This window comes from Mustela putorius, unplaced genomic scaffold (genome assembly GCF_011764305.1).
Source record: "Mustela putorius furo isolate JIRA1106 unplaced genomic scaffold, ASM1176430v1.1 tig00000695_pilon_pilon_pilon, whole genome shotgun sequence".
Lineage (NCBI taxonomy): Eukaryota > Metazoa > Chordata > Mammalia > Carnivora > Mustelidae > Mustela > Mustela putorius.
The window spans coordinates 2910835-2933244 of record NW_025421447.1 but is presented as its reverse complement, the minus strand read 5'-3'; the positions used below and the strand labels follow the sequence as shown (position 1 = coordinate 2933244).

General features: G+C 39.8%; 2 protein-coding genes across 7 annotated transcripts in view; both read right to left on the bottom strand.

The window, feature by feature from the left end:
* Positions 1-1893: 1893 nt before the first annotated feature.
* On the bottom strand, positions 1894-14267 carry CTSK (cathepsin K). The gene is made up of 8 exons (XM_004776777.3): positions 12926-14267; positions 11317-11440; positions 10544-10666; positions 10303-10458; positions 9148-9366; positions 4636-4801; positions 4287-4392; positions 1894-2479 (listed from the first exon to the last, which is right to left on the bottom strand). The coding sequence occupies exons 2-8, from the start codon at positions 11437-11439 to the stop codon at positions 2380-2382; spliced, it is 993 nt and encodes a 330-aa protein (XP_004776834.1). The 5' UTR covers position 11440; positions 12926-14267; the 3' UTR covers positions 1894-2379.
* Positions 14268-14419: 152 nt separating this feature from the next.
* Positions 14420-22410, bottom strand: part of ARNT (aryl hydrocarbon receptor nuclear translocator) — a 70364-nt gene continuing 62373 nt past the window's right edge. For 3 of the 6 annotated variants that reach the window (XM_045083115.1, XM_045083112.1, XM_045083116.1), the window contains 8 exons: positions 20174-20284; positions 19960-20032; positions 19677-19788; positions 19398-19500; positions 18867-19014; positions 17899-18061; positions 17152-17318; positions 14420-16423 (listed from right to left, as the gene is read on the bottom strand). In XM_045083115.1, coding sequence (XP_044939050.1) covers positions 16334-16423; positions 17152-17318; positions 17899-18061; positions 18867-19014; positions 19398-19500; positions 19677-19788; positions 19960-20032; positions 20174-20284 — 967 coding nt within the window. In that variant the 3' untranslated portion in view covers positions 14420-16333. The remainder of the gene's footprint in view (positions 16424-17151; positions 17319-17898; positions 18062-18866; positions 19015-19397; positions 19501-19676; positions 19789-19959; positions 20033-20173; positions 20285-22410) is intronic. The other 3 variants (XM_045083117.1, XM_045083113.1, XM_045083114.1) reach the window with 2 other exon arrangements.

The window sequence follows — 22410 nt, the reverse complement described above, 5'->3', positions numbered from 1 at the left end:
TTTGAGAGATTGACAAGCTGATTCTATAGAACACATAGAAAAAGTAAAAAGCAAGACTATTCAGGAAGAATTCTGGAAGAGGAGGGTGATAGGGGAAGACTAACCCATTAGATATGAAAACACAGTATAAATGTGTGATACTGGTCAAGTATAGATATATGTATTAACATAGCACAATAGAAAATCTAGGTATATATATTCAAATACATACAGGAACAGAGCACATTTATTGTCTACATATCTGTACAAAGGGAAATTCTGAAGGATGTTCTTTAGGCCTAAGGAAAAAAAAAAATCCCAGATCAAAATAACACAACAGTGTGGATTTGCTCAGTTGGGAGTCAGGTATCTCTCAGGCTCATCTTTAGTACTTTCAAAGCTCAACAAAAACTTCTTGCAGATTGCTGAACGTTCTCTCTCATGCCTACACATTGGAATATGCTATTCTTTGGGCCTGGAAGGGGCCTTTTCCCACCTTCTCATCTGCCAAACTCATACTTAACCTTCAAAGAAGTTCAGGAGTCATTCTTCTGTGCAGTACTTTTTCTTTGAGAAGAAGTAGAATATGTGCAGTGTCTCCTAAATGTTGACTTTTCTTCACAATTTCTTGCATCTCCATTTTGTTCTCCATCTGTTATTTGTTCTTTACACCACTGCCTGCCAGAAGGATATTGCTAGAATACAGATCTGATCATGTCTATCTCCAGCTCAAAAATATTTATTGCCTACTACATGCCTGTGTATTTATATGAAGTTCTTGAGACATGGAAGGCATTCAAGGGCTTCCAGGACTTAACTCCAATCCACTTTGCTCACCTCAGTTCTACTATAGATGCCTTCGCACCTAACTCTTAGGTCACACTAGCCCTCAACATTCCTGCAGCTCTCTAGGCAGCTCTGTTCACCCAAAACTTTCTGCCTGATATTCCCTCCTTCCCTCCACCCTATTCCCCACACCCATCTTTTCTGTCCATTCAGATCTTTCAAAGCTCTGTTCTCATTGAAGCCTTATCTAAAATCCTGTTAACAACTAGTGATTCATTCCTGGGCTTGCATAATTAGTATTTATTTCATTATGGGTGGTGTCAGTTGATTATATGTCTGTTATTAGTCTATAACATTCCTGAGGTCAGAGCCATGTCTTACTAATTTATTTCATCCTCTTACCCTTAAATACACTGCTTACCACAGGGTAATAAATATTTATATACAAAAATAAATAACTTTTGTGTAGAATGGAACAAAATAGTGCCTGACACCTGATAAGTATTGCATAAATGTGCACTCTTTCTAGTGCTGATAATAGGTGCTCAATAAACATTTTGTGAAAAATGGCAAAGCTGGATGCACTGATTTATTATTAGCCACTTTCTCTTAGAGTTAATACTGTTTGGAAACCATTATAAAGAGTTTTAGTTTCTTCTTTTGATGACAGCAAATGTTGAGATTGTAGAACCTCAGAAAAGGCCTTAAGATATTTCTCAAGACCCAGGTTTATATGTCACTTAATCTAGTTCCCCTACAGACAGAACTAAATGCTAAAGTCTCCTTATATCCATGGAATCCCTGAAATTTAGAAAGGTCTTAGTATATAGTAAGCACTTCATAAATGTTGGTTGAAAAAGTGAACAAATAAATGAGTTAGGATGAACTGTTTTTGTGAGAGACTTTCCAAGCAAACTGAGAGCACATCAAATATAAGGAATGTATTTTTTGTTTCGTTTTGTTTTAAAGTTTTATTTATTTAAATAGCCTTTACACCCAACATGGGCTCAAACTCACAACCCCAAGATCAAGAGTTGCATACTCCCCTGAGTCAGCCAGGTGCCTTCGAAATATGTTTTTTTCCCCATCTTTCTGTCTCCAGCACCTAGCAAAGTATCTGACACAAAATGAATGTTTACTAAATAGGTATTTATTAAATTAGAGATAAGAGATAAATACTTGGCTTCCTTTAAAAATGCAAAGAAGGAAAAAGAAAACACATTTCTTTTATCACATAAACTTGTACCAAGGATCTATGAATTGGGGTGGAAAACATAGAAATTTCTATCTTCAGAATATAGAAGAAGTGAACTTGGAGACTGAGAGGTCAGGTCACCTTAGTCTTCTAGGTGGTTAAAGCTAATTACATACTATGAAAGAGAATCTTTCTAGGGAAATTCCTACTGTGGCCACACTGAAAAATAAAGGCCTTGGATGGAGAGAAGGAAAGTAGTAGGGGTGTCCCTTGAAGCACAAATGGAGAAACTGAATGGACAATCTCTATATTGCTACATCTGCTTCAAGAAATGCACACCAACTCCCTTCCAAAGTACATCAGGATGTCGCACCATCGTGGAAGGAACGGGAAAGCAGGATGAGGTTGGCTGGCTGAAGTCACATCTTGGGGAAGCTGGCCAGGTTGGCAATGCCACAAGCGTTGTTCTTATTCCGAGCCATGAGGATATAGCCTTTGTTTCCCCAGTTTTCTCCCCAGCTGTAGGACCAATGAAGGAAAATACTTAGTACCCTCAGTTTATTTATTCATTAAAACACTTATTATTGTGCTAGGTACTGATGGTATAAAAAATGAATAAAACAGTTTTTACCCTTGAAGAGTTTAAAGAAAAGGAATGGAGAGAAGGCATAATGCTATAGGCCTCAAAGGAGAGATTGCTTATAATCAAGAGATCAAAAAAGGCTTAATTCAAGAGGTAGCATTTGAAGTGAGCCCAAAGACTGGGTAGACCTTCACAAATGGGATGCCAGCAGAGGAATATTAAATGAATACTAGAGTCAGGAAAGTATGGGACATGTATTAAGATCATGTGGCTAAAACATAAGGTGTCTGACAGGGTGTAACAGGAGATACATCTGGAAAGGTAGGTTGAGATCGGCCTGAAGAGTTTGGCTCTGTGGCCCATCCTAGTGTAGGAGACACTGGAAGTTTCAGATTGGGAGTATAATATGGTCCAATTTGTGTTTAAGGAAGCGTGATCTTGAAAACACGAGTCTAGAGCATAAGAAAGGGTGATCTTGGTCTTAGTGGGTAAAGCCAATAGGAGAGATGAATGAAACTGTGAGAGTGATTTAGATTGCCAAGGAAAGAAGTGGAGAGAATGGAAGATAAAGGGATGTGGACAGGAGACTGCTCTATGTATCTTCCCAAATTGTTTTCATGAGTTTTCTTTTTCCCCCAACCAGCAAATTCTAGCCCAATACATTTTACTTAAGACCTGTACCCTACTCCTATTCTCTTCTCTAGGGGTCTCCAGTGATGCTGATCCTGCTTAAGTATGTCCCTTCTTCCTCCCAGCAATCTTGGATGAAGGCTCTACCCTTGAAACCGGACCAGGAAAGGACAGAGTAAGTACTTGGGGCTGGGAGTCGAGAAAGAGAGGACATAGGACAGAAGCTGTAGGAGAAGGAGCACCTTCTATCTACACCATCTACCCTGCCAGTCCTCCAGGCAGCACCCCACTTGCTTACAGCACTGTTTTGGCCTATGAACGCCCCAGCATCTAGGACTCTTATCCCCTGGAGGCACCAAGGAAAAAAAGTTTAGTTTGTCGCTGCCGGGCTGGTACTGGCCAGTGAGGAAGCAAAAGTATGATTCTCATTAAGTTTGCCCTCTAAAGTAACAAGTGGCTAAAGAGAAATGGGGAGCTAAAGTATTGTGTAGTTTTATTTATTCCTAATAATAGGAAAGGAAACATTAATTTTTGTTGTTGTTATATCTATTTTCCAAAAAATGTTTCTCTTCACAAACTTCAAAATCTGTGGGCAGATTTATATATATAAACATATAAACACACACACACACACTTATCCTAAGTACACTTGGACAGGCAAAAAATTGCACAAGAAGATACTAAACCTTTACATTGGTTCCCTACTGCTTTCAAACAGACTGAAGATGGAAAGTTTCCTAAGAAATTGATCACATTATAGAAAAAAGAAAGAAAAAAAACTACATAATTCCAAAGCTCCTGCTGGTTTCTTGGTGCTATTGTATGTTCTGCTTAGTTAGGTCTGTCTTTCTTAGGGGGCTGTGAGATCACTGAAAACATTCTGTTCATTTCTGTACAACTAAGCACCCTGCATGTGGAGCAGCCACCCAACACATACTCTAAGTACTACTGTCCAGCCATTAAATGCTAGAATTAATAGCCTCTAACTGGGAAGGGACAACTAAAAAGGCTGAAACAACTTTCTCTTGAAGTGAGAGAAATACTGGGAAGTTGCAGATGAGGTTGAGTGTTATGAGGGTAACTGTGTAACAAACTTAGTATGCCCATCATTACCTGTTTTTAATGATCCAGTGCTTGTTTCCTTTCTGGACGCCATATCCCACTGCCAACACTGCATGGTTTAGGTTATCGCTATTACAGTTTTCATCGTAGTACACACCTAGGAAACAAACTATCAAGGTGAAGCTTTCTGCAGTTCAAGGGCCACCCAGTTGAGTCCTGCCCTGTCAGGAGGACCTGTGACAGAGAGATGTGCTGCACTGTAGCAGCAGTTCCATTTCCCTAGGCCAGACTCAGTCTAAATGTGAAAACCAAGTACTGCAAATGCTCAGTGGCCTTCAAGAAGCTGCCAAGCCACATCATAAGAGAGGGTTGATTGTGCTCTCTAGGAACAGCTCCTTACCTTTGCTGTAAAACTGGAAGGAGGTCAGGCTTGCATCAATGGCCACAGAGATGGGTCCCACTCGGGCCACTGCCCTCTTCAGGGCCTTCTCATTCCCCTCAGGAATCTCTCTGTACCCTTTGCACTTAGCTGCCTTGCCTGTTGGGTTGTACATACAACTTTCATCCTGGAAAAAAATGAGGTTAAAACAGGACTAGGACAAAGCAGCAGGCCAGGAACTGGTGGCTGAGAAACTCCACCAATGCTCTAAGTGATGTCAGTGAACTGACAGCGGTGGCACACCTAGAGTCTTTATAGAAGGTCTGTTCTCTCCTCACCATTTTAGACAGCTATAAAAAAAGAATATGAAGGGACACCTGGGTGGCTCAGTTGGTTAAGCAGCTGCCTTTAACTCAGGTCATGATCCCAGCGTCCTGGATCCCAGCGTCCTTGCTCAAAAGGGAGCCTGCTTCTCCCTCTGCCTCTGCCTGCCACTCTGTCTGCCTTTGCTCACTCTCTCTGACAAATAAATAAAATCTTTAAAAAAAAAAAAAAGAATATGAAAACTGAATACCTTGCACATACACAAAAATTAGCTCTGGGTGGTTTTAAACAAATGTGAAAGGAAACACTGAAAAACTTAATAGAGAGAAAATTTTTATTCCCTCAGGATGGGAGAGGGATTTCTGCAACAAGGTGCTTTTAAAAGCACAGATCATTTTCTGGCCATGTAGTATGTGTAAGCCTCAGATGCGAGGGAGTCAGCAGCTGCTCGGTGGGGAGGAGGCCAAAGCCAAGCTAGAATGAACTTAAATTACTGTATTACCTGACTGTTGCTCTATCAGATCTCTTTTCAAGTTTTATTTTTCTTTACCTCCCCCCATTCATTCATGTGTTCATATGAGAAGTTCTTTTAGTTTTATATAACAACTGCTTTTAAAAAAGTAGATACATGCTATAAAGTAGATAAACACTCAAGATACAGAATATTAAAAAAATAGAATATGGGTGTGCCTGGCTGGCTCAATCAGTAGAACATGTGACTCCTGATCTTGGGGCTGGGAGTTCGAGTCCCATGTTGGGTGTGGAGATTACTTAGAAACAAAATCTTAAATAAATAAATAAATAAATAAATAAAAATGGAATATGTGTCGTATATGGCTCATTCTTCACTTTAATTGATTATGAGACCAAAATCATTCCACATTGCTCTCAAATGCTGAAGAGATCATTTGAAGGGGCAGGAGAATAGAAATTAGAAGTCAGATGCCACTTCTCTTCCAAATTAAGGTTTCAGATATTAAGTAAATTTCATTTAAATTATTCAAACTCTCTGAGCTATTAAACTGTCTCTCAACAGACTGATGAATATAATACCATTTTAATCGATGTAAGCTGTCAATGGATGAGTCATCAACTATTAGTTCTGATGGTGTTTAAATTTTTTTTTCTTTAACATGGTTACATAATCCTTTAAAATGGCTGCCTGGATTAATGAATATGGAAAAAACTATAAATACAGACCTGGTTTGGGGTGGGATTTTTCTGTATATACTATTGGAATTTAATTTTTTTAAAGATTTATTTATTTGAGAGAGAGAGAGCATGAGTGGGATGGGCAGAGGGAGAGAGAGTAAAAGTCTCAAGCAGACTACACGTTAAGTGTGGAGCCTGATACAGGGCTCAATCTCATGACCCTGAGATCATGACCTGAGCCAAAACCAAGAGTTGGACACTCAACTGACTGTGCCACAGGTGCCCTTGGATTTAAATTTTTTATATCAAGTGACAACAAAAAGTTGTCAAAAGAATATTTAATAATTTAAAAAAGAATATTTTGGGGTGCCTGGGTGGCCCAGTGGATTAAAGCCTCTACCTTCGGCTCAGGTCATGATCCCAGAGTCCTGGGATCGAGTCCCGCATCGGGCTCTCTGCTCAGCAGGGAGCCTGCTTCTCCGTCTCTCTCTGCCTGTTTCTCTGCCTACTTGTGATCTCTTGTGATGTCTGTCAAATAAATAAATTTTAAAAAAATAAAAGAATATTTTGGGACACCTATGTGGCTCAGTTGGTTAAGTGTCTGTCTTCACTTCAGGTTATGACCTCAAGGTCCTGGGATTGAGCCCTACATTGAGCTCTCTGTTCTGGAGGAAATCTGCTTCTCCCTCTCCCTCTGTGGTCATGTGTGTGCACTCTTTCTCTCTCAATCTCAAATAAATAAATCTTTAAAAAAAAATAAAATAATAAAAAAGAATATTTTGCCACATTCAGATTATTTCACTGATGTTTGATGTTTGGCCTGATGTTTTCAGAATTTAAAAGCTCATCTGTTAGGGCAGTTTTAGTGTGGTGCCTTATAGTAAGTAGCAGCTCCAGAATTCAAACATGGACTCAGGACCCAGGAGTTCTGAAAATTGTATATGGATTAAAGAAAAAGTTTTTTTAAGGTTCAATCTCCAATTTCTCTGCCTTGTATGCCCAATAGTTAAAAAATCGCAACATGGAATAAAAATGGGATTAAATTTACAAATTAATGTCTGTTTTGGTGTAGCCAATGTCTACAAAAATGTGTTGCAGTAACTTTACTATATAGGTTGTTGAGTATCCAGTGAAATGGATTTGTTCAGTCATTTACATTAATGAGCATTTATTATAACAGACATCATTTGATATGACTAAACATGAATGAATAAAACTTACTGCTCCTGGATTTTTTTAAAGGCACTAATTACAAAGGAAAATAATTTTAGGGTGTCTGGGTGGTTCAGTGCATTAAAGCCTCTGCCTTCAGCTCAGGTCGTGATCCTAGGGTCCTGGGATTGAGTCCTGCATCGGGCTCTCTGCTCAGCAGGGAGTCTGCTTCTCAGTCTCTCTCTGCCTGCCTCTCTGCCTACTTGGGATCTCTGTCAAATAAATGAATAAAATCTTAAAAAAAAAGAAAAGAAAAGAATTTTACTAGCCTGAAATTAAGAACTTTTCTGAGTTGAAAGAATGTTCACCTAAAACACAAACAGTACTTGTATCCAGATATCTTTTTAAAATTCTTAAAAAGTGAGAAAGAGAAAAACAACCTAATTAAAAATGTGCAAAAGATATTAGCGGTCAATTCACTGAAGAAATGCAGATGACCAGATAAACATACTAATGAAGATGGGAATCAGTGGGAATTCTTATATACTCCAGGTGGGAATATAAATGTTTCCAAACACTTGGGTAAAACAGTTAGTTATTATCTAGTAAGGCTGAAGATGCAGGTACCCCAAGACTCAGACAAATTCTGTTCCAAGGTATTATATTTTACTAAAGAAAATTTTGCACATTTACATAGAAGACATGCTAGAAATGTTTGTAGGGGTGAACAGTAGATAAATCTTGGGAGCTATTACATCTTGGAGCTGTTACATAGCAGTGAATTTGCACATGCTATTTTATCTCCTCACCTATAAAGTGAGGATAAGTTTACCTTACATGCCTGTTATGAAAATTAAGTGAGAAAATGAACTAAGCACATGGCTTAGTACATAGGAGCCATCAAACTTTTTTTTTTTTTTTTAAGATTTTTATCTATTTACTTGAGAGAGGGAGAGTGAGTGAGAAGGAATGAGAGGGTGGTAGAAGGACAAGTAGACCCCTCTGAGCACAGAGCCTGACAAAGGCTTGACCCCAGAACCCCAAGATCATGACCTGAGCAGAAGTCAGATGCCTGGGCAACTGAGCCACCCAGGTGCTCCATAACCATCATTCTTATTACTCAAACTTGCTATCTCTGCTTCAAAAACTTCTGTTGCAAAAGCCCTATGTAATCCTATTATCTATCAACCCCATGTATATAAAAGTCCTTAAACCTTCCTTTTAGATAACAAGGATCTCCTTCCTATTACTAAAGGAGGAAGTGAATTTATCTCTAAAGTTAAAAACAAGGGGCACCTCGGTGGTTCAGTGGGTTAAAGCATCTGACTTCACCTCGGGTCAATGATCCCACAGTCCTGGGATGGAGCCCTGCACTGGGCTCTCTGCTCAGCAGGGAGCCTGCTTCCTCCTCTCTGCATGTCTCTCTGCCTACTTGTGATCTCTGTCAAATTTAAAAAAAAAAATCTTTAAAGTTAAAAACAAGTATGAAGCAACTTATGTTTTCTCTCATTTTGTACATGTCAGAATGTTAACTTACATAATTTACGTAACAGTCCCCAAACCCTTGCTGGGATCATGCAAAATAAAAGCACACGATTCAGTGAATTAGTGTGGCAGGTTTGGGATATGTGATAGGAGTGGAGGAGGCATACTCAGATGTCTGTGGGGTCACCTGTGCTCTGTTTTTTCCAGGGAAAAGAGATGGATAGGGTTATGGTGGCCTAAGCCCCCCAAATCTCCTAGGCTGTGACAATCTTCCTGGCCTTCTATGGGAAATTACCCTGTCAAGAAGGCAAGATAGGGGAACAGAAAACAAGGTTTCTGGAATTGTTTCCAGTATAAAATATCATGTTGGGGGAATAAGGAGGCATTACTGAGCTGTGTAACCGTGTGGTACGGTCTCACCTGTCCCACATATGGGTAAGCATCTTCAGAGTCAATGCCTCGGTTCTTCTGCACATACTGGAAGGCATTGGTCATGTAGCCCCCTCCACAGCCATCATTTTCAGAAACACAGTCCACCAGGTTCTGGGGACTCAGATTTAACAGTTTGCCAGTTTTCTTCTTGAGTTGGCCCTCCAGGGCACCCACAGAGCTAAAAGCCCAACAGGAACCACACTGACCCTGAGAGGCATAACAGAACAACCATCAGTCACTGCTGTTCACCTTTTTGGTTCTTCCCTCTAAACTACCTGATGAAATTCCAGCATACATGTCCTCCTTTCTGTTCCTATTTCCCTTTGTTTAGTATTTGCTACATTTTTCTATTGTTTTTATTTGCATTGATAACTGTTGTTACCATTGTTACCATTAGCTGTAGTGGAGCAGGATTCTGCAACCCACAAGATATATGACCTCCGGGAAGTTCTAAACTTCTCTGTGCCTTATCTGTAAAATGTGGATAATTGCTCAATTATGGATTATGGAGATTTAAAAAGTCAATTCATGTAGAGGATTTAGAAATTTCTGACACACAACAATCTCTCAAAAAGTGCTGTTACGATTAGTAATAGTTCAGCTAGATTATATATTTTTCTTCCCTCCCTGTTCTATTTTTTAGGACTGAGGATTTCTTGAGGACACGGGTTATGTCTTAGTCATCTTGAGTCTCCATGCCTAGCACTATATCTGGTAGGTTCTGAAACAGATTTGTTTGTTGGATGAATGTTAAATTAGCTGATGATCTGGTTAATATAATTAGCATTGTTAAGGCTGAGGGAAAAGCAGCATTCTCCTGCTGGTGAGAGTGTGAAGATCATAAAAATTTTTTTTGGAAATGATTGCCTGTGACCTAGCAGCTCCAATGTTAGGGTTTATTTTGCATAAATATTTGCACATGTACATGTAAACATATGCACAAGGGTGCTTACAGCAATACTACTTGTAAAAAAGAAAAAAATAGGAACAACATATATGTACAAAAATAGGTGATGACTTGAACAGGTTATATTCTCTTGGCACTGGGAGAGATCCTTTAATTCCTTGCCTTCTCTTCCTAGTTCCTTCCTACTTAAAGAAGAAAAAAGCAGAAAGAGGTCATGCCAGGAGAAAGGAGGGTACCTGGTTCTTGACAGGAGTAACATATCCTTTCTTTCGATAATCAATGGAGTCTGGAGCTCTGCTTTCCCAGTCTGGGATATAGAGGCTATCATTACTGCGGGAATGAGAGGGAGGTACTTTGAGTCCAGTCATCTTCTGAACCACCTCTTCACTGGTCTGGGACAAAGAACAAAAAGGCAAAGCATTAGCAGAGAACTAAGGCAAACAGGGCAAGTAGTCTGGGAGCTGAGGTTCAACTCACCATGTCCCCCAAGTGGTTCATGGCCAGTTCATATGTATGGACACCAAGAGAGGCCTCAAGATTATGGATGGAAATATGCTTCAAGTTTTTTTCCCAAATTAAACGCCGAGAGATTTCATCCACCTAAACAGAAAATAGTATTTGCACAGACAGTATCTTGTGTATAAAGTTACATAATACTGCAGAGATTTTTAGGAGAAAAGATGAAACTTAGAATCCTGCAGAATTTATAGTCTAGTTGAGGAACTCACCATGGGATTATTAAGAGCATACAGAAAGAAATATGCAAACAAATATAAAAAATAGAATGCAAAGCTCTGGAGAGATGTATAGGAAATTGCTTAAAGGGATACCGGGGTGGCTCAACCAGTTAAGCTTCTGCCTTTGGCTCAGGTCATGATCCTGGGGTCCTGGAATCAAGATCCGTAACTGGGCTTCTTACTCAGCAGAGTCTGCTTCTCCCTCTGCTACTCTCTCTCCCTCCCTCCCTTCCTATCAAATAAATAAATATTTTTAAAAATTGCTTATGGATAAATAGCATTAATCTTAGAAGTCTTCCCCAAAGAGAAATGTGACAGTTATAAAAGCCAGAACTCGAGGGAGGGTGAATCAAGGAGTAGGAATGAAACTATATGTTGAGTTAGAGAACAGGAGCAGGTTTGCTTGGTTGGAGAGGTTAAGGTATTCAGACTGAAAAATGGAGTCTGGAAGCTAAGATTGGAGGTCTCAAGTTCCAGCTCCCGACCATGCTCCCCTCCAGACCCAGAAATCACCTTGTTGTTATACTGCTTGCCATAGGTCTTCTTCCATAGCTCCCACTGGGTGTCCAGTATCTCCTCAGGATATAGAGCAATGCTTGCCATGGGCAGCAGCAGAAGAAACTTGAGCCCCCACATCCTGAGGAAGGGGATAGTTAGGGGAGATTTTGTTTGCCAAGGGGTTCATAGCCTGGCTTGGGATGAGGAAATAGCTGGAGCTATATTCCCAGACAGGTGGTTCTTAACCTTTGGGAGTCACAAACTCTTTTGAGAAGCAAATAAAATTTTGTAATCCATCATAGTCCCACTCATCTGAAAAATGCACACACTCACAGTAATTATGGGGAATTCATGAACCTAAAGATAAGAATGCCTTCCTTGGGACCATGATGCAAAGGAAAACAAGGATTTATAAAGAAGGAATACAAAGAATTGAGGGTGATTTGGATATGATAAAACAACGATAGAAGGATCTGGGTTTGGACTGGGTGCTGATACATCTGGTTCCAAGTATTTTGACCTAGAGAGATCTCTCTCTCTCTCTCTCTCACACACACACACACACAGAAAACCACAAATGGGGTAGAAAATGGATAATCAGAATGGACTCAGCACCTGTCTCCTCTAATGTCCCCTGCAGACTTGAAGGAGAGGTACAAGGTTGGAGGTTAGAGGGGGATTGGAAAATACACAAAGGAGAGACTTCCAGCTAAGTTTTGCTACCTAACCATTTCTTCAATGCATTTACTCCCTACCCCAAATTCTGATACTTCCCAGATCTTGCCAGGAGAGGACTGGGAACAGCTGACAGTATTTCTTATTCTCTAGATGTTTACTGTCTCCTTAGTCTTACGCATTTCTTCCTCCTCTTTCTGCTCGCTCCTCAGGCAGGAAACTGCCCCTAATCTCAACCAGATGCTGTGGGCAGGAAAGTTTTTCTTTCTTTTCCTGACAACAAAAAACCTCTGTAATTGCCTCACGGGATGGAAAGCTTCAGAATTAAAGTTTGTTAGAATGTTAAGATAAAAAAGCAGGTTCTATGATCATTAAATGCACAGCTTTTCAGAAGTTTACTCTAGTTTCACTCATTTCTTACAGCGGCTTGCTTAATTCTGTGTTTTCCATTTTAAGAACAATTTACAGTCTGAAGTAAGTTATACAGCTTGCATTTTTGAATTTACAGTCCCATTTTTGTATAAGCTTTGTAGACTGGCAAAACATTCAACAAGACATTTAATATCTGGAGTTGTTAAGGGCTTTGAGACAGTAGAAAAACACCTCCGGGCACCAGTTCTCCTCCCTGCTAGTAAGTTAACCCTTCAGTAACTTTGGCCAAAACAGAAAACCCTGCAAGGAGAGGCTACTCTGTAAGGGATGGGCAAAGGAATCCCTATATCCTTAGCTTTCACTAACAACTATGTATACATAAATAAAAATCGTAGCAGGAATCCTGAAGATTTCCAGGCAAATTTGGCCAGGAAATGACCTAAGATGGGCATATTGTTTTCACTTACAAAACCTACAAATCTCAACCATATCCCCAAGTCATTACATTCCTAATACCCCTAAAATGGAGAAAGGGAGGGAAGAGAAACTAAATGATCTAGCAAGTAGAAAATGTTACCTGCTGATAGGAATCTGCTCTGGGCTCCGTTCGCTGGGGAGTGTAGTAGATATGTGGGCGGATGACTAGGGGTGCTGGATTTATTCCATCAGGATTGCGGAAGTCAGTTTCAGCTGTGGGCTGGAAAATTTTAATAGAGGAGGGAGGCGGGGAAAGAAATGCTGAGAGGAGCAGGGTTGGGGAGGGAAGGAGGCAGTGGATTTGCAATGTTTCTGTGTCCGTGTAGTGTGAGTGTGCCAGGGTGGAAAGTTGCTAGGTATTTAGTTTTACAGGACTGTCCTTGAGAGCAAACAAAAAAAGACTTCAATATACATTACACAACTTGGGGCTTACCTTCACTTGGATGGTTAATAAGACACAGTCCTGGTCTCCCCCATCCTTCTTTATTATATAGTATTTATTATATTGGGGATTACATCTTCTCCTGTCCTTTTCCTGTTATCACCCATCCCTCCAACTTTGAAACCTTAGTTTTCAAATTTGTGTCTGACCCTCACAGCAAGGATGAGGGAATAAATAAAAAAGACTAGAAAAGAATATGTAGGAAGCCAAAGGCTCCAAAATGACTTGTAGTTTATAAGCTTTTGGCTAAAAATTGTCAGTAGCTTTCCCAGCCTAATATGATGCTGCTGAGGAAGGATATGCCTAAGAAGTCCAGATGAAACTGGTTCTGAAAGTAACAAAAAAACTAGCACTCCTAATGACTTTACTTGAATCAGTGCCATTAAATGCTGACAAACTCACATGTGACTTCTTTGTTGCTAAAATTCTCAGATGGTGGGATGCCTGATGAACATTATCTGTTTCAATTATTAAAATCCCTGATCCAAGACCAGTCATGTGAGCTTCTCCAAATAATTCCCCCAACATCCAAGCATGTGACAGATCATAAGAGTCTAGTTCAGTACCTAAACCACATCCCCAAACTCCCATTTTCTTCCATAAACGGAGATGGGGGAAGAGGAAAAGATAGTCCTTGGAATAGAAAAGATAATACATAGGACAGATTCAGTTTCTAGCTGGACTGCATATACAAACCCTCAAGAACACAGGTTTATGCCTGTAAGTTTTAAGACTTGCTAATGAACCATATGCTCCTGGAGGGAAACCGAGTCCAGACCTGAATAGTTTAAATTTCCCCATCCCTAATTCCTTTTAATCCAGGAGAGCAAGGCATACTGGAGAGAAGGAATCCGATGTGCCAGACAGATCTCAAGTGTGCTCTGGAGGACTTGGGCAATTCCCCAACCCCCATCTCATGGTCAGATGTCCCTGCTGATTTTACTCAGAATGAGTCAGGATCAGGAGGACACTCAAGGAGTGCTGAGTGATCAGAGCCCTATGATTTCTGAATCCTGAAATTACAAACACACTGTGCTTTATGTTTGCATATTTGGAGTTCAAGCTATGGATTCAACTAGTTGTGGGTATTTGTTGTTTATAAGCTGGAAAGGAATAATAAAGCCGCAATCAAGATCACACGACACAAGAAAGTTTACAAAAGGAAAAAATATTTTGTTTTAAAATCTTTGCTACATGTCATTATTTTCGCCACTGTAAAGCTCAGCAGATGCCAGCAGTACAGAAATGGCCAACAAGAAAAAAACAAAACAATCAAAAAATAAAACCCTGAAGGAAAAGCAGAAACAAAACCCCCAGAGCGTCTTCTCCCTCCCCTCTCCTTCCCCAAAAGCCCTATAATAACTGTACAATATCATAGTCCTGATCACATTTAAAAACAGTCAATTATTAAAAAACAAGGATTCCATTGGAAACTCAACTTTTTGGTTTCTTAACTTGTGATATAAATATATATGTATATGGTATGTGTGCACATAGAATAAAAAAATAAACTGTCTCCTTTTCAACTCCACTACCTGGCACCAGACTGGAGACAAAAGGGAGAAAAACCCAGTAATGATGCTTTCTTAGCCTCTCTAAGGCCATCTGTGCTCCTCAGTCTCCTATGGCTATGTTTAATATGTCTTCTTATTTAATTCAGTCTTGCACTTAAGATACTGGCCTGAGCCAATCAAAAAAAAAGGCTGATACACGTAACTGTTACCTGAGGAAGGTAAAGAATGAGAATAATAACTGGTATCTGCATTTTATATGGCTATAGTTAACTCAGTGACCCTGTCTGAATGGGAGTCCAGGCCCCATCTATCCCATGGATTTAATGATAAAGCAAAATCCAATCTTAAGATTGGAGGGAGCAAAAAGGAAGAACGTATATACATCCAGAAAAGACTTAAGTCTCAGTTTCTAGCCAGACTGAATTGAGAATGGGATGAAAGAGGCTACTTTGCAAGAAGGCTTGGTATTTGGTTTGAACTCCAGCAGTGAAGATATCACTGGGACTGCTAATCCAAGAAGTTGAGTTTCCATGCAGAAATAACCTCTACAGAACACACATCATATGTGATTCTGACAGAAAAATGCAGCAAGTATGGCCAAGTATGGGGTTTTTTGAAAGGGGTTTATCTTCCCACCCTAAACACCTGTAATGTTTGCCGATCTTCCATATAAGGTGAGAGCACCAAAAGTCGGAATGACCCAGCTTTATCACTAAATATGTTCGATGAGAGACCAACCATATCAACAGAAAACTTTATATATTTGCTTACAGTTGCATACTGGCTGGGCATAGATATAAGTGCAGCAAAGACATTTATTTAAATACTCTTTGGCTGCAATACTAAGTGGATAATACCTAGGAGATTTAACTCCTTAGGACTCTTTGAAGAATACACAGAAAAACAAAGATAAAATCTGGGACAAATTTTGCATAACTCCCTAATAGGGAGAAACAAACAGAGAAACATATGTGTGCACATACATGCACACACACACACACACACACACACACAAACACTCTTTCTCTCTCTCTCTCCCTCTTTTTCTCCCTCTCTCACTTCATCACTCACCAGGCAGCAGAAAGAGTCTATACTCACTTCCTGAAGCCCTATATATACCTACCATGCTTCATTGTCCTCAAATATGAGGACATTCCTCCTTTCCCCCACCTTATTCAGAATTTCTTTCCAAAAACAAGCCACAGTATTCAAGGCAAATAGTGGATGTCAGGTTCTCTAACCTGCCTCTTGACCCTAGCACAATAATTTCTGCACAAATCTCTGGTCAGGAGACATAAGGAAAGGCATTCTTAACTTCACCCAGCCTCAGTTTTTCGAAGGATCCCCAAAGCCTTCAGGATTCACCCCATTTCTTCTATAAATGTTATCTCAGAGGCAGAAGGTCAAGGAAAGACCAGAAGGGGCAGGGGATACACATTAGGGGTGAGGGAAGGGAAGGGAGAGGGACTTTTATTCTCTTTACAGAAAGATTTGCTTTTTAAAAACAAACAGTGATTTTTCTCCCCAACCCCTTATCCTCACCCCAATAGTTCTATTCTGAAAAGGAGGAAAACATAGTTAGGTCAGGAAATTCTTCATTGTTGTAGCTGTTGCTCTGGTCTCCCAGCATGGACAGCATCTCCTGGTAAGAGAAACAGAGCAAATCTAGTCACAACCTTAATCCCTCACATTTATCAAGCTTCTTCCCAACATTCCCCTAAAGCATCACCCCTGACCCAACAGAGCTTCTGCGGGGCTGAGCTCCCTGAACCTTCCCTACTCTCAGGAACGCTCTGACTCCTTTAGATAACAATATTGGTTTCTAGTCCCTTCTCTGGCTTCCTCCTACAGTTCCACATTTTCACTCCTTTCTAGTTTTCCATTATTTTCAAAAGGAGAAAAACCTGCTTGCCCCTATGAACATGTATGGAGTATCTCTTACCCCATTTGTTTTCCACCAAAACCTGTTTTGCCTTCTTTCAACAAGCTCTTCTTTTGTCCTAAGATTACTCATGTGTTCTTTCAGTCCCCTCAGGACTTAAACAAATGGGCCTTTATAGGTACAAGCAGTATGTTTATACCCAAGCTACTGTGCAGTGCAAATGTGGCTCTCCTTTAATGGGACTGAGTGACTTCCTTTAACTTCTTTGCATGGTGTTTCACATCACTAACAATGGTCTGGTTTCTGATTAAAGACTGTGCGGTGTGCATCACACAGTAAGTTCCAGTTAATGACATCTATCCCTATATATCCCCAATCTGGCTTACTCCCAAATACCTCAGTCCATATGCATACTTCTTTCTCTGTTTCTGCTCCCTGACCCTTTCTCCTCCAGTTTCTGATTTTCTGAAGTCTTTTCACCCTCTCACCTGGAAGACCTCAGGCTGCCCAGGTTGCTGTGCTGATGACTGTTGGACATGTTGTTCATTAGAACTCGATCGATGATGAGGCTGCTGGCCCTGCCACTGTGGCCAGACACCTACACCCTCTGCTGTCCGTGTCTGGAATTGTCCTGTAGTCTGTCCAGTCTCAGGAGCTAGAAATACAGAAAGGACACCCAACCTTAAGCCACTAACTCCACTGGTGAGGACAAACTAGCACATGGATACTTTCTGCTCTTCTGTTAATCAATGCCTCTTCTACTTCAAAACCCAGCCCCGGGGCACCTGGGTGGCTCAGTGGGTTAAGCCGCTGCCTTTGGCTCAGGTCATGATCCCAGGGTCCTGGGATCGAGCCCCACGTTGGGCTCTCTGCTCAGCAGGAGCCTGCTTCCTCCCCTCTCTCTCTGCCTGCCTCTCTGTCTGCTTGTGATCTCTGTCTGTGAAATAAATAAATAAAATCTTAAAAAAAAAAAAACCCAGCCCCCAATTAATTCTTCTCTGAGTAGCCTTTCCAAAAAGAGTCCTTTTATCATTTAGATTAAATTTGCTCATTATTTAATATATAGCTTATATACTTTTACATATGGGCTAAAGTCTTCCTCATGTGGGTACATTTTAAATTCCAAATGGACTGTCACTGCACCCAGGACCCAAGAAAACTGTTTTAACTACCAAATCCTTTCTCTTTAGTGGTGTCATTTTCCAGTTTACCCTCCCTTCTCATCTGAAACTTACCAAAGTTGGATCCACGACTGGTGAGACTAGGGTAGGCAGCAGCACCAGGTGATGCAGTAGAGGCACCAGGAAGGGACATGGAGCTGAAGGAGGACGGAGTCTGAAAGTTGCCCACACCAAACTGGGAAGAACGAGTCTTGGCTGTAGCCTGAGTAGCCACCTGCTGAAAGACAGGAAGGGATAGAGAACAAACGGAACATTAACATTATTGCACATGCCATTCCTATAAGTCAACCTTCTGTCAATGACTGGATTCTTTTGAGCCAAGCTCATCACTTATTTCCTACTCTGTATTTCTTCTAATTAATGCCAATTTCCTTTGACACTACTTTTAGGCAGGTATGACAAAGTGAAAATAGCAAAGAACTATCTCATACACTGAGAGTTGTGAGAATTTTTCCAGTTTTTATTTTCCTATACATTTCTTATGCAACTGAGATCATACTGCATATAACAATTTTGGAGTCTGCTTTTTGGTTTGGGCTTTCTTACTGAAAATATTGCTGTGCAATATAAGCATATATTAATATATGAAAGAATATTAGCTTTAAGCTTATCATATATAATATATATTATATGAGGCTCTTAACCACTTTTTAAAAAGAAATAGACATCACTGTGTATAAATTATAATTAATTTTCTCCTTTATTCCTTTACTTTCTAGTACAAAATGGAAACTCAGAACTGACTCCTAAATAAATCTATAAATAAAATCTGTTTAATATGTTCTGTGTGAGCAATTCTGAATAAAAGTGAGTATGTGAAAACCACAGACTCTGCGATTTGGGGATGATCTATATTTTTAATTATCTAGCTACTTCCAACAAAAAGAAAATTTGGAAGGTAGGGGGTGGGGGTTGGGAAGAAGTTATCTAAGATAGATGACAATAATTTTACATATGGAAAAAAGCCTAACTAACCAAAGAAAAACTAGTACACAGGGGACAGATAGAGGAGATGCTTTTACCTGAGCAGAGAAGCCTGGGCGGGTGCTAGGAGTCCAAGCTGGGGCTGCTCCCTGTGGGGCATTGGAGTGGCGGGAAATCTGAGCCAACATCTGCCCTGCAGAAGCTGATGGCTGGATGATGGTTACAGGAGGGGCCAGACCACTACTTCTAGGAGTGAACAAATAGTGCAGTAAAAGATTAAAAGGATGGGTTTACTACAAAATCTAGGAATCACAGGACAATCTACTGCTATTACTAGGTCCCCTTTATTTCCCTGGGGTTAAGGAAAAGTTGATAACAAAATTTGGAAAAGATGAGAAAAACTGACAGTCACACACCAATCAGGACACACAAAGATGGAACCTATAACATAGCAACAGGACAGGTGCAAAGAAATAGGAGGAAGAAAAGCAGCTTGCCTCATCTTAAGCCCTACAAATTCTACTGCTTTGTCTAAAATAACCAGAGAAAGCTAGGGAAGAATAAAACTTGGATTTAGCAACTGAATGCCTCAGTTGCCCCATAAAGCAGCACATATATAAGGGGCTCACCTGAAATTCTCTGCCGGCCGGGGGGTAGGAGGGAATGTGTTGCCCTGTGAGAATAGCTGTTGGGTGGCAGGGACAGTGCTGGAGGAGATGCCTTTACTCTGATCTGTGGACCAAAAGGAGTAGGGGGAGGGCCAGTCAAGGGGCTGTAGTACATTAGTTCGGCAAGTTCCTATTTACTCATAAGGTATTATGATTAAGTGGGAAGATGTCAGGCAGCAGCAGGCACATCAGTAAGTGATTGGAATGAGAATTTAAAAGGAAAATGAGGAAGAAACATACCCGTATTGATGTTGGAGTAGATTTCGGAAAATCTTGGATCTCTATCCTGGGCAAACAGACCATCTGTCTTCTCGAGGGGCTTGCTGTGTTCTGGCCCTGTGGTTGTCACAGGCTGAACAGAAGTGTGTGGAATACAATGATAAAAATAACCATGAAAGATTTAACATGGCAATTCAATAACCCTAACATTCACATAAAGATGCACATACAATCTAACTGGCACTGGGGGACATTTCTTAAGGAAATGATCATAGTCTTCTTCAAAGACAACGACACCACTTACCTGGGAATGACTGTAGCCAGCTAGTCCATCTCTTGCTGATACCACATCCAGTTCTGTTTGCTGTTGTTGCTGCCTATATATTAAAGGCCAGTAAGGAGAGAAAGAATTTTTTTTTTTTTTTTAATGTGGGCAAAGGGCTTAAACCAACAAATGCGACTGCAGATGCTCACTCTCTGGACCACTGATCATTAACGAGTCTTCTACCATTTCTTACCTGGATGCCAACTGCCCTGAGCCCATCTCCAAGGGTAAATTAGCTGTGGGACCTAGCTGTGGTCTCTGGATTGTGTTTGACAATGTAGGCCTTGGCTCCTGGCTGGAGTTCCTGAGAAAACGGAGAGCAGACAGAGCAGAGAAAAAAAAAAGGATCCGACACTGCACATACACCTGTACAGATTCACTTATAAGTGAGGCAATAACTAATAAATTCCCTTTTGAATTTTAATCCTTTAAGTAACTTCAATTCAGCAGCTATTTCATACCATGGGCGACAAGGTACAAACAAAAACTATGTCCTGTAGCACAAGGGTTTATCCTCTTTGGGTTCTAATTTCTTTTAGGTATTCGATACCTATGAGTTTATCTGTATATTGTGGTTTTTTAAAAGCTAAGTAAAAAAATTGACAGTATATATACAAACATTAACAAAGACTCTTTTTGGATAGTGAAAAGTTTTTTCCTTCTCTTCATAGTTTTTCATACTTTCCAAGTTTCTGAAAAAAGTGTTTATTTAAAAATTTTAAGAATTAAACTGGTAGGGAAAACAGTATGTAAAAATAGGGAACACCATTATTTCCAAAAACAAGTTCTTTTTTTTTTTTTTTAAAGATTTATTTATTTGAGAGAGAGAGTGAGAGAGCGTGAGCATGAGATGGGGGAGGATCAGAGGGAGAAGCAGATTCCCTGTCAAGCAGGAAGCCCGATGCAGGACTCGATTTTGAGACTCCAGGATCATAACCTGAGACAAAGGCAGTTGCTTAACCAACTGAGCCACCCCAGGTGCCCCCAAAACAAGTTCTTAAAAGTACTTAAAATTTCAAAATTTCAACAAAATGGAAACACAATACTAGTTATTCTGTAATATAAAGATGCAAAAACAAAAAGAAACCCTAGGAAACTACAGTGACCACAACCTTATACCTGAGTCCTAAGTAAATACAATTTCTAACTTAATCTACTCTGCTATACTAATCAGATAAGAATTAAACCTTAAAGTCCTAAGAGAAGGAGGACACAGACTCAATGTTGTCACCAGGTATTATTTATACTTGATAATAATTTCTACGCAGATCTTCAAGAGCTAGGCTCAGGGCCAATTCTATATAGATGGATTAAATGGAAAAGAAGTAACCTGACAAATGACATCCACTGGGATTGTATATTAAAAAAAGTAAGAATATGGAGAAACTGGAACCCTCGTTACACTGCTAATGGAAGTGTAAAAGGATACTGAAGCTTTGGAAAATAGTTTGGCAGTTCCTCAAAGTTACCATGTGACCCAGCAATTCCACTCCTAGCTATATCCAACAGAATAAAAACATATCCACATAAAACTAGTACATAAATGTCCATAGCTGCATTCTAAATAGTCAAAAACTAGAAATAACCCAATGTGTATCAACTAATGAATGGATAAAATGTATCCCTGTACAAAGGAATATTATTTGGCAATTAAAAAAAAAGTACAGATAAATGCTACAACACAGATGACCCTTAAAACATTATACTAAGCAAAAGAGGTCAGTTACAAGGAATCATGTATTGCTATGATTCCATTCATATGAAATGTCCAGAACACACAAATTTAAAGAGACAGAAACTAGATTAGTTGTCATACAGGACTTGGGGAATGAGGAGGATGACTGTTAATGAGTACAGAATTTTTTTAGGGGAAATGATCATGTACTGAGATTAGACTGTACAACTCTGTGACATACTAAAAAATTGTACACTTTAAATGGGTGTACTTCATGGCATGTGCAATCTATTGCAAAAACTGGTTTTTACCAAGTTGAGAAAGAAAATCTCAAACAGAAAGGAATCAAGGAATAAAAACTAACAAGAATGGATGTAGGTATGGTCTACAGTAAACTACGGTCCATGAGCAAAATCCAGTCTACTGCCTGTTTTCATAAATAAAAAGTTTGTTGGAACATAGCCATCTTTGTTCATTTCATTTGCTAGGACTGTTTTCACGCTATAATAGCAGAGCTGGATAATTCAGTAGAGATCATATGCCCCACAAAGCTAAGATAATTACTATCTGGCCTTTTACAAAAAAGAGTCTGCAGACACCTGCTCTAGATGAAAATCCTACCAGAAGAGAGCAATAAACTGGTATTTAAATCAATATCGTTTCTAGAAAGGGTTGAAGCATAAACTAGAAACACACACCGTTCACATCTCAGAACTTACTCTCTGAAGTACTATTTGTTAAAACTTTTATTCTAG

Coding starts and splice junctions, on each gene's coding strand:
- CTSK (XM_004776777.3), bottom strand. CDS start 11,439: ATGTGGGGGCTCAAGTTTCTTCTGCTGCTGCCCATGGCAAGCATTGCT. Junction 10,459..10,543: donor TGAACCACTTGGGGGACATG/GTGAGTTGAACC, acceptor TCTTTGTCCCAG/ACCAGTGAAGAGGTGGTTCA. Junction 4,393..4,635: donor CTTCCAGTTTTACAGCAAAG/GTAAGGAGCTGT, acceptor TTTGTTTCCTAG/GTGTGTACTACGATGAAAAC.